This window comes from Myxocyprinus asiaticus, chromosome 4 (genome assembly GCF_019703515.2).
Source record: "Myxocyprinus asiaticus isolate MX2 ecotype Aquarium Trade chromosome 4, UBuf_Myxa_2, whole genome shotgun sequence".
Classification (NCBI taxonomy): Eukaryota; Metazoa; Chordata; class Actinopteri; order Cypriniformes; family Catostomidae; genus Myxocyprinus; species Myxocyprinus asiaticus.
This window is the reverse complement of record NC_059347.1, coordinates 49979085-49991709: the sequence shown is the minus strand read 5'-3', so window position 1 is coordinate 49991709 and position 12625 is coordinate 49979085. Positions and strand designations below refer to the sequence as shown.

At 36.8% G+C, this 12625-nt stretch overlaps 1 protein-coding gene across 1 annotated transcript in view; it reads right to left on the bottom strand.

Moving 5' to 3' along the window:
* Nucleotides 1-628: 628 nt before the first annotated feature.
* LOC127432347 (acetoacetyl-CoA synthetase-like) overlaps nt 629-12625 on the bottom strand; it is a 48453-nt gene continuing 36456 nt past the window's right edge. Inside the window, exons 13-18 of the mRNA XM_051683302.1 lie at nt 9207-9320; nt 7158-7283; nt 6482-6551; nt 6238-6296; nt 3315-3517; nt 629-3172 (exon numbers count right to left, since the gene is read on the bottom strand). Of these exons, the coding sequence (XP_051539262.1) occupies nt 3035-3172; nt 3315-3517; nt 6238-6296; nt 6482-6551; nt 7158-7283; nt 9207-9320 (710 nt within the window). The 3' untranslated portion in view covers nt 629-3034. The remainder of the gene's footprint in view (nt 3173-3314; nt 3518-6237; nt 6297-6481; nt 6552-7157; nt 7284-9206; nt 9321-12625) is intronic.

Here is a 12625-nt window from a genome sequence, read left to right as displayed (position 1 = left end):
GACACGGAGGCAACAGAGATTCGTCCTCTGCCACCCGGATTGAGGCAAGTTACTACGCCACCACGAGGACTTATAGCGTATTGGGCATTCCAAATTGGGGAGAAAAAGGGAGAAAAAAAAACCCCATCAGAGTCGTTTATCCCAGTTACCCCCCATTTATCGGACACTTTTGCTGAATAAATTATTTATTATTATGGCTGACTTGGAATAGCCCATTTCTACAATGTCATTGGTAACCAAAAAATTGCTTTTGTATGATGCTACATCCACACACACCGATAAGTCCAAAACCACAACCAATGAAAAAAAAAAAAAAAGACTAACCTTAAATTGTATTCAATGCCTCTTTATATTAACATTAATTATTTAATTTCCAGCAAAATGACTAATCAAAAATGTATTAATACAATGTTCTCTTCAATTTACACACTTATTCTGTAGAATTGTGTTCCAATTCCGGTTTAATATTTCAATATGGTAATAAGTGTGGTTTGCAAGGAATTACACTAGAATTTTACAGTTACATTGCCTTAATCTGAACACATGACTACTTCAAGCTATTAGCACTGTCTGATGTGGAAACAAAACTGCAAAATCATATTTGCAGAATAAAAACAACATGCTACACTGCGTTTTCAAGCATTATTTAATTATAAGTACAATAGGCATATTTATACATGTAATACAGTATGTTCCTAGCGGTCTCAACTGAAGCTGTCCATTGATATATAGGCATAATATATTTATAACAAATATATCCTCAAACTGTATAAGTAATCATTACCCAATTCAGCAATGTGCAATAATATTTCAAAACAGGAATATTACGTTAGCCATTGAGAAGCGAGCACCTCGCATTTACTAGTAGTACGTCAAATACATTTCATGTAATACAATATTAACCTAAACAAAACCTCATGGCTAAAAATTATTTCCAGTAATTCCATGTATCAAAAATGTAACAAAATAAAATGGAATAGATCTCCAAGGAATGTTCAATTACTGGGAATATGGAAACATTTTTTTTTTTTGTAGTGCAATGTCAATAGAGGTTTTGTTGATTTGGTAGCTTTGCTAACATCCTTAGTCTCAGACAAGTCTTGTCAGCAAAACTGAGCACAGAGAGGCATATGGTGGCACAAGGGTGGGCGTAAGGTGAAACAGATCCATCCCTGCCTATCTGAATGGAAATAAGAACTGATTTAATTCAAGCAGCCTGTGCAACTACTTACCATCTGTACCACTATACTAAATGATTTTCAATTTGAAAAAGTAGTCATTATTACAGACAGACAGACAGAGAGAAAGAAAGAAAAGTTTCTGTTAGGACACCAAGAATGGAATCCTCACTAATGTCATGTGGATTTCATCACAGGTAAATTTTTTTCCCCCAACATGCAACACACCCAAATTACATTACATATCATGAACCATTCAGACCCACGTTAAATAAAAAATTTGCACAATTAAAAAAACAAAAAACAAAAAGACGATAGCCCAAACCGATACAAACTTGGCCCAAAAGAAATATGACCCATACAAACTTTAAATGTACATCTAATACTAGCCTGTAGGACTCCTCTGTTGTAAACAACTGCTGAAATAACATTACCTGCACAAAACTGTTTTAAAATGATTAAAATGACACAAACTTTCTGGTTTTTGTTGTGACTAGATGCAGCATATCATCTTCTCTTTTCTGCAAGTTGCCTCGCAACAGTATGTTTCTGTGTATGTGTGGATATGTGGTCCTGTTGTATGCTTGAAAACAAGTTTAATTGCATTAATCATTAAATGCATTGCATTATATAAATGAAAAAATAAAATAAAATGTCCATTCTGGTTGATAAAGTCAGATATTTGGACAGTCCAGAAATCTTCCCTTTACTTTTGATGCAAATAATTTTGGATAGTACAATTACCTTTTATAAGGTTATCAAGATACAATTTCGTTGAAACAATCATGCTGATTTTCAGACAACAAACAAATGTAGCTTCCTCATTTGTGCATGCTGTGTGTATTGTATTCTATGTAATACATGTAAAAATATATGTAAACCTTTTGTAACCGGTGAGCTACATTGGTTTCAATCAAATCTCAATAGTGCTCTGCATAGTATAATATTTCCAACAGCTGATCAGGTGAAATCACCATTTACTAATGAAATATAGTTAAAAAAAATCTTATAAACAGTCTAGTTCCTAGACAGAATATCAAACTTTAGGGGAAAAAAGAAAAATATACATACATTAGATGGACAACTACTATTTGTAAATCAGGAAACTGTACCAGCTGGGCAAATACCATGTCTCACAATGCTAGCTGATTGTGCAAACAGTTGGTTAATCAGAGAAGTCAATATTTCTACTGAACAAATGCCTCTTTCATTATTCATAAAATCTGCTTTAATGAACAATAACCTCTTCTTCAAAGATAACAACATTCAGTAACTTATCAGTGTATTTAACTTATGAAGATGAGCATAATTAATGTCATTTTAAAGCCTCAAAAGATGAATGGCTAGATTTTACATAGCCTTCATTAAGGTTAAAGTGACGATCCAACAAAAATGTATGAGGTAAATTATAGGAATGACATGGTAGAGGGGAAAAAAGATTTAGGAAAAAAACATATTGTTGGAGTTTGGTACATTGCTTGGGAAGAATGTTTGGCGGATGTAATAACAAAAGCAGATAAAATGTCCCTTTTAGATGTAATACCTCTGAAATCTCATAAAATGGCATTCTCAGTTTTCTACCCAAGAAGAACTGAGTTACACTTCAGTAATTCAGGACGTATAATATGTACAGACTCCACCAGTTCAGCAACTGAGTATGAGAGATTTGAGAGTTTGAACGAGTGCCACAACAGGTTCAGAAATCTCAGGGAGATGAGATGTTTGAAAGCTCTATAATTCCTGCAAATGGTCCAAAGTTTCAACAGATGCCAATTGAATCTGAACCCAACGAAGGGGGTTTAGAAATTCTGGACCTTGGGTCAGGAGTTCAAATGTTTTGTACCTCATGCAGGTTTTCAGAAATTCTGGAGCTCAGGTAGATTCTTGTAGAGATCCAAGGAGTCAGGGTTTGAGAAAGCCCCTCGCTGAGTCACCTCCTTACCTGCAATCACCTGCTTAACTGCAACCTCCACTTTCTTACCACTGATAGTGTACTGCAGACATACAGAGGAGCAAAATCAATCAAACAGAAAAGTACAGCGAGAAAGTAAGAAAGAAAACAGTAGTATCAGATAAAGAGAGAGAAAGGGCAATTGTGGAAAAAAAACTGCTACGAAAGAAAGCAAAACTGCTAACCGGGATGTCTTTGGTTTCCAGTATCAAGGCAGGTATGTGTCGTGCAGAGAGAGCTACTCTGATAGCACTACGGATCTTCCCAACTAGCTCTTGACTGAAGGTCTTATTGGGTCCCATCTTCAGGAATAGAATCACCCTCTCTTCTCCATCACTGTTGTACTGAGGCACACAAAGGCTGTCGGATACTTCCTCAAAGGCTTCCACTGGTACAACAGAGAGCATGACAAGGATCTTTTATATTTGAAAAGTTACCTTTGTACAAGCTAAAACCAGGGCCCTTATTCACAAAAAGTCTTAAAGGGATAAAAATTTAAAATGTAGTCTTAAAATATTTTAAATGATCTTTTCATTTACTCACCCTCATGCCATCCCAGATGTGTATGGCTTTCTTTCTTCATAAGAACACAAAGATTTTTTGAAAAATATCTTAGCTCTGTAGGTCCATACAATGCAAGTGAATGGTGATCGGACCTTTGTAGCTCCAAAAATCAAATAAAGGAAGCATAAAAGTAATCCATATAACTCAAGTGTATCTTCAGAAGCTATATAGGTGTGGGTGAGAAAGTCATTTTTTTACTCTAAATCTCCACTTTAACTTTCACTTTTACATCTGAAAGTCACATGTGGTGCCTATTTAGTTTCACTTTCACATCTGAAAGTAAAAGTTAAAGTGGAGATTTAGAGTAAAAATGGACATACAGGTGCATCTCAATAAATTAGAATGTCGTGGAAAAGTTCATTTATTTCAGTAATTAAACTCAAATTGTGAAACTTGTGTATTAAATAAATTCAATGCACACAGACTGAAGTAGTTTAAGTCTTTGGTTCTTTTAATTGTGATGATTTTGGCTCACATTTAACAAAAACCCACCAATTCACTATCTCAAAAAATTAGAATATGGTGACATGCCAATCAGCTAATCAACTCCTGCAAATGTTTCCTGAGCCTTCAAAATGGTCTCTCAGTTTGGTTCACTAAGCTACACAATCATGGGGAAGACTGCTGATCTGACAGTTGTCCAGAAGACAATCATTGACACCCTTCACAAGGAGGGTAAGCCACAAACATTCATTGCCAAAGAAGCTGGCTGTTCACAGAGTGCTGTATCCAAGCATGTTAACAGAAAGTTAAGTGGAAGGAAAAAGTGTGGAAGAAAAAGATGCACAACCAACCGAGAGAACCACAGCCTTATGAGGATTGTCAAGCAAAATCGATTCAAGAATTTGGGTGAACTTCACAAGAAATGGACTGAGGCTGGGGTCAAGGCATCAAGAGCCACCACACACAGACATGTCAAGGAATTTGTCTACAGTTGTCGTATTCCTCTTGTTAAGCCACTCCTGAACCACAAACAACATCAGATGCGTCTTACCTGAGCTAAGGAGAAGAAGAACTGGACTGTTGCCCAGTGGTCCAAAGTCCTCTTTTCAGATGAGAGCAAGTTTTGTATTTCATTTGGAAACCAAGGTCCTAGAGTCTGGAGGAAGGGTGGAGAAGCTCATAGCCCAAGTTGCTTGAAGTCCAGTGTTAAGTTTCCACAGTCTGTGATGATTTGGGGTGCAATGTCATCTGCTGGTGTTGGTCCATTGTGTTTTTTGAAAACCAAAGTCACTGCACCCGTTTACCAAGATATTTTGGAGCACTTCATGCTTCCTTCTGCTGACCAGCTTTTTAAAGATGCTGATTTCATTTTCTAGCAGGATTTGGCACCTGCCCACACTGCCAAAAGCACCAAAAGTTGGTTAAATGACCATGGTGTTGGTGTGCTTGACTGGCCAGCAAACTCACCAGACCTGAACCCCAAAGAGAATCTATGGGGTATTGTCAAGAGGAAAATGAGAAACAAGAGACCAAAAAATGCAGATGAGCTGAAGGCCACTGTCAAAGAAACCTGGGCTTCCATACCACCTCAGCAGTGCCACAAACTGATCACCTCCATGCCACGCCAAATTGAGGCAGTAATTAAAGCAAAAGGAGCCCCTACCAAGTATTGAGTACATGTACAGTAAATGAACATACTTTCTAGAAGGCCAACAATTCACTAAAAATGTTTTTTTTATTGGTCTTATGATGTATTCTAATTTTCTGAGATAGTGAATTGGTGGGTTTTTGTTAAATGTGAGCCAAAATCATCACAATTAAAAGAACCAAAGACTTAAACTACTTCAGTCTGTGTGCACTGAATTTATTTAATACATGAGTTTCACAATTTGAGTTGAATTACTGAAATAAATGAACTTTTCCATGACATTCTAATTTATTGAGATGCACCTGTAAATATTGATATTTTTCTCTCCCACACCTATTATATTGCTTCTGAAGAAATGGATTTAACCACTAAAGTCATATGGATTACTTTTATGTTTCCTTTATGTGATTTTTCGAGTTACAAAAGGTCTGATCACTGATCACCGTTCATTTTTGGGTGAACTATTCCTTTAAGGCAAAAAGTAGCCCCTAACTCAGAAATTTAGGAGCAACTCTTTTCACTCCTAATTGTAGGACTCTTAAATTTTTCATCTAAGAGTAATTCATGGAGCAATTTAAGGCAAAAAGTAAACCCATAACAACTTAAAAGAAATCCTGACGACTCCTAAATCCCTATTAGTGAATAAAACAATTCAAGCATAGCTGCTGTCGTCAATCCACATCGCAATCTAGTCAATGTATTAGAATATTAATATGATATTGCCCTTAAAAAAAGGTATCACTTGATTCACAATCAAGTCAATGTATTTTAATATGGTAATATTATCATATTGACATTAACAATTTAAAAAAAGTATTGGCTAAATCGCGAGGGTGTTTTCATTATTGTAAACTTAGTTAGGGATGCAATTACCTCTCCCACGAACTGAAACAACCCAATTACACCGGAGATAAGGTTTTGACAACTTTGGAAAACAATTTGACATGTCTCACCAATGTTATATATTTCTGAGCTCCCAAATCGTACACCATTAGGATTCAAGGTTCCATCACTGATGAAAAAAAAAAAAAAAATACAAACAGTGCTTTTTAGCATACCATCTAACAGCATGACTAATGTAGGAGTATCATCCTACAACAACTCAATATTATATTATAAGCAATATTACAGAAAATAGAGAAAATTATGAAAACTTGCATTTAGGAGAAATAAAGTTCGGCATAAAAGGTAGCTTACCTTCTCCCCAGCATGACAACTCCTCCTGTTTTTGGGTTTATTTTACAGTAATCACCATGGGCCCAGACTCCTGAATGAACAGGTATGCACACAAAATACATGGATTGAGAGGCATGAACAAATAGTTATAGACAGAAACAGCTATTGTGTACTTAAGCAGAGATGTGTAACCGCTGGCAACCTGAGAATGCTAATGAGGCTGAACTGTCCTGATTGGCCTTTTCCTACGTCTCCATACTGACAGCAATAAGGCTTCAAGGAGATTGTTTCTTGTGCTAACAAAACCTGGCAGGTTGTTTTTTTCCTCTCAACCTCAGAAATCATTAAATCAATACAGAAGAAAAACTGCAATTTTTCTTTCCTGAACAAACTGAAATGGCATGCTTGCTTTCTAATTTAAAAGGACGACAGAAAACGTGTTTCCCTGTGACCACTTCACAACTTTGCTTTTCATAGTGTGTTGAAGTATGGCAATGAAAACAAACTGTGCCTAGGGACAGAGCAGCTTAGGGACATTTTGCTAAATATTTCCCTTTGTGTTCCATTGAGGAAATAAAGTCATACAGGTTTGGAATGAGATGAGAGAGAAAATGAAGACAGAATTCTCATTCTTGGGTTAACTATTCCTTGAGCTTTGAAGGAAGCTAACAGAGTGAATCTGAGCGATGGGGGTTACCTGGGAAAGTGGAAAAGTAGGCTTTATGGTATTTGCTGCCGTTCTCATCATTCCAGAAATGAGTGGGCTGGCATGGGATGGGCTTCAAACAAACAAGCTCCCCACTCTCCCCCCACACAGGCTTACCTTTAACACAAACAACACGGTTATTAAAGCTATAAGCCACGAGAGGCTGTGTTACAGCAGTGATGTTACTGTTATGGGGTATTGGACACAATGCAGAATGGTTAAAACCTTAAACGGTTTTAACCAGTCTATTTTTTGGATGCTGAAAAAGTTAAACTATTAAAGACGTGTCTGAAAACCCCTGCATTCAGTTCCATTCTGTTGAGCTGCGTGCCGTTTTTGAATGCTGGAATGCATTTGGTGTGAACAGCCCCTAACTTCAGGCTGTTTACAATTATCAAGAAACTTGGTGCATTTATAGAACATAACAGTCAGTAAGGCAGTGGTGTGACTACAGGCAGTGCAGGTTGTGCTGCCACACTTGGGGCTTTAAAAGGAATGTGGGGGGTGGGGGCAAATGTCATTAAGACTACGGTCCATTAAAAAATAAAAAAATAAAAACTTTGTAGCTAAACAAAACCAACATTGGAAAGTGCAGTTAGCTCTTGATAGGCTCCCAATTAGGTTCATAGGATGCTGTGGGGCTCTACAAGCGTCTCTTCACATCTTCTCGACAAATTGCTTGCAGCCACAGCGGTTTTCTTATGGCTTATTTTGGTTGGCAGGAGAAAAAATTTAAGTTCCAGTAATTTGGCTTTGTTCAACCCTTAAATGCAAGGGAATTTCACCAAACACTCCTACGTATTCAGGTCTTTAGAGACCCAGCATGTATATCTTTCACAAATGGATATACAAAATACCCAGATAGTGTGAATTTTTATTTTTGAAGACTTATTAGAAAATAATAAAAATATGTTTTGATATATTTTGATGTTTTATTTTCATATATCAAAGAGATAATGCAACAAATAAAGACAAATCTAGACCAGGATTCATTACTTTCACACTGAAATTTCATGAGACACAACTGGTTGTAAAACAAATATTGAGCTACACATAACACATAAGATACACATAAGCTACACATAAGTATTTTCTCAGGCACATATTGAGTCTAAACAGATGTACAACTTACATAATATCAGTAGTACACCCAAACGAAAACAGTAATTTCATACTGTGCACGTGTTGTACTTGATATAGTTTACTTGCATGTTGTTTCTTCATCAAATTGCAATGTCAAATTTAAATAAAGTCAATCACTGGAACAACAGCGCCACCTTGAGTAAAAAGTAGCATGTGTAATATGTATGTGTACAAGCATATGGAAAACTGATAATTCACCATTGTTACACAGAAAATCAATGTGATATAGTATTTATTTGTATGAATATAGCACTAATTTATCTTGCTATAAACACAGAAATAGATATCATGTGATAGTAGACTTATATTGATATGAAATAATCATAAAACTTTAATTTATGGAACTGCAAAAAAAAAAAAAAAAACGACACTATTACATACCTATGGTCTCTAATGACCCTATACATTTTTGGAACTTAAGCCATTATATAAAATATGTATTTTACAATTTTGGCATTTTTTTGTGTTACACTATTTATAAGAGAAAGATTGAGGAATACTAAAGAGGTGTGGGCACAACTCCAAAAAATGGATGAGGTACAGGGGGTGGAATGAGGTCCTGGGTTACTAAAGACCCATGGTATGCATTTAAGGGTTAAAGTGCAAAAAACTACACAGCTTTTCAGCCAAATCTAGCTGATATTTTCTCCCTGTTTTCTTCATAAGAATAAATGGGTAACTGTGGACACCGGGATTTTTTTCCCGCCATGAGCTGATGGGCCTCCTTGCTGACTGTACAGTATCAATTCAAAGGTGATAAGATGTGTGAATATCAGCCATTTCACAATGTTTTCAAACATGGGTTATTAAATCCAATTTGAGCCCAAACTTTCTGTTTTATAAAAACAAACAATTCTCCATGCCTCTGAACCTTAAAATCGGAGATAAACATGTCACCTTCACAGCTCCAGGACTCCACGGCCATGGCCAAATTCCGTGCCTGGATTTCTCCTCTGTAAACTGGCACTGTCATGTTCTGTCCCATGAAGCATGAAATTATGTCTGTGCCACCTGAGGAAACATTAAAGATGTTAAGATACAGTTTTAAAGATGGTCAAAAATTTTAAAAGGAAAGAGAATCTCTTAGCTTCGAGGACAAATTCAAAGACAGAGTCAGACCTGGCATATTTCCCAATGCTGAAAAAGAACAAGCATCTTCAGAACAGTTGAAAAACTCTAAAATTGTAGCTAACTTTTGTTGAGAATTGATGGGATGTTTTCTTTAATTCAAACGTAAACTTGTTGGGATAATTTGCTGGTAGCTTTGTTTTCCTGCCTTCATTTATATGGATCACATTTCCTAAACTGCTGCACATTCGTATTGATTTTTTTATCAGACACAATAATAGCAAGAGGAACAAGCTGAACAAAAGCTGAACAAAAGTGACCAAAGATTTATTTGGTCCAATACATGCAGGTCTTTCCACTGGAATTAAATTGACTAACAAGCTACAGTTGAAGTCAGAAGTTTACATACACCTTAGCCAAATACATTTAAACTCAGTTTTTCACAATTCCTGACAAATAATTGTAGAAAACATTCCCTGTTTTAGGTCAGTTAGGATCATTACTTTATTTTAAGAAAGTGAAATGTCAGAATAATAGTAGAAAGAATTATTTATTTCAGCTTTCTTTCATCACATTCCCAGTGGGTCAGAAGTTTACATACACTTTGTTAGTATTTAGTAGCATTGCCTTTAAATTGTTTAACTTGGGTCAAACGTTTTGGGTAGCCTTCCACAAGCTTCTCACAATAAGTTGCTGGGATTTTGACCCATTTTTCCAGACAGAACTGGTGTAACTGAGTCAGGTTTGTAGGCCTCCTTGCTCCTACATGCTTTTTCAGTTATGCCCACAAATTTTCTATTGGATTGAGGTCAGGGCTTTGTGATGGCCACTCCAATACCTTGACTTTGCTGACTCATTTGCAACAGAGCTTTAACTTCCTGGCTGATGTCTTGAGATGTTGCTTCAATATATCCACATCATTTTCCTTCCTCATGATGCCATCTATTTTGTGAAGTGCACCAGTCCCTCTTGCAGCAAAGCACCCCCACAACATGATGCTGCCACCTCCATGCTTCACGGTTGGGATGGTGTTCTTCAGCTTGCAAGCCTCACCCTTTTTCCTCCAAACATAACTATGGTCAATATAGCCAAACAGTTCATTATTTGTTTCATCAGACCAGAGGACAGTTCTCCAAAAAGTAAGATCTTTGTCCCTATGTGCACTTGCAAACTGTAGTCTGGCTTTTTTATGGCAGTTTTGGCACAGTGGCTCATTCCTTGCGGAGCAGCCTTTCAGGTTATGTTGATATAGTACTCATTTTACTGTGGATATAGATACTTGTCTACCTGTTTCCTCCAGTATCTTCACAAGGTCCTTTGCTGTTGGGATTGATTTGCACTTTTCGCACCAAACTACATTCATCTCTAGGAGACAGAATGCATCTCCTTCCTGAGCGGTATGATGGCTACGTGGTCCCATAGTGTATATACTTGCATACTATTGTTTGTACAGATGAACGTTTGTACAGTGAAACAATTTTTTTGGCTGATTCTTTTGATTTTCCCATGATGTCAAGCAGAGGCACTGAGTTTGAAGGTAGGCCTTAAAATACATCCACAGGTACACCTCCAACTGACTCCAATTAGCCTATCAGAAGCTAAATGGCTAATTGCCTAAAGGCTTGATATCATTTTCTGGAATTTTCCAAGCTGCTTAAAGGCACAGTTAACTTAGTGTATGTAAGCTACTGACCCACTGGAATTGTGATACAGTCAATTAAAAGTGAAACAATCTGTCTGTAAAATCTTTTGGGAAAAATTACCCGTGTCATGCACAAAGAAGTCCTAAACGACTTGCTAAAACTATAGTCTGTTAATATGAGATCTGTGGAGTGGTTAAAAACGTACTTCTCTACACTAAAAAAATTCTGCTGCAAATAGTGGCTCAAACAACCTTTTTGCAAGTAAAGGTAGTTTTTATGATCTTTCATCAAACTTAGTGAGATGGAAATGTATTTACTCATGCAGTAAAAATGCAAAGGGAAGTTCCAATGAGATATTCAGTTTAATCATTTCCGAAGATGTGACATTAAATGAAAAAAAAAATTAACTCGATCAAATGCAGTAGTGATAAGAAAGGACTATAACTGCAGTAACTATACATTTAATGAGACACCCATTACAAAGACTGAATTAACAACATGCAAGCAGCTCATATTCTCAGCCATTTGGATGCTACCAGAAAGATAGTTGGTGAGACAGATATGAAGAGGAGTGAGAGAGATATTTGATACTGTACCCAAAAGAAAAGCAAGCTCTATTTGAAAATAATGAGGAATTGATGAGGAAATGATGAGGAAAAACTGGTAGTGAAAGAGAAGAATCGGAGGTAGGTATAAATAAAAACATGACTCAGTAATTGAAGAAAGTAATTATTGCAAAGTTAGATCATAAAAGTAAAGGAAAAGCAGGGAGAAACAAGACTGAAATAGACTGGCTGGGGTTTGTATATATATATGTACTCTATGTGTGTGTGTGAGTGTGCATAACAGATGGCAAGCGATACTTTGGGGTCTACTGGATTCAGGTGATTCTGGGTGGCTGAAAGTGTTAACGTTTCCTGCCAGCTGCCCTTCTGAGCTCAGGAGTCTGGCTGGCACAGTAACAGGAACAGTGGGAAACAAGCCCCATCACATATGCTCTTCTTGACATTAGGGTCAAGGTCAAATCTGCCTCGGATTGGCAGAGGTCACTTATCTGAGGGGAGGGGGCATTACACTGATCCTAGACAAAGCAAACGATTTCTCGGTTTTTCTGAGGGCCAAAAAGGCTATCGGAGCACAGGACTCAGCACAGGCTTCGTGTATCTGCGCTGCTGTTTTCCAGTAGACATCTTTAGGTAGCTTGACATTTCAAAAACCTCTGGAGTCGAGAAACATCAATCAAAGGCTTTTCTGAAAGATATGAGGCTCATGTGCTCTGCAGACATGTCAGATCTCAATGAAATTGCTGTCATGGTATCAAATGTGATCTAAATGGCATATCAAACAGCTTTCATTTCAGACTTATGCAAAAATTGTTTCAGAATGCTTTGAAATCTCTCTGTCAGTCATTTAAGATAACTGAATTTAATTGTCTGCAACTTAAGAATCATATCTAGACAGAAAACCAATATTTAAGCAAATTTTGTGAATGTAACTGAGTAACCCCTTACAAAAAATTACCATGGTAACCATAATATCTGTCAGTTTTCCATAGTTACAACAGTTATTGGTGCTACTGTAAAACCATACTATTTTATATATATA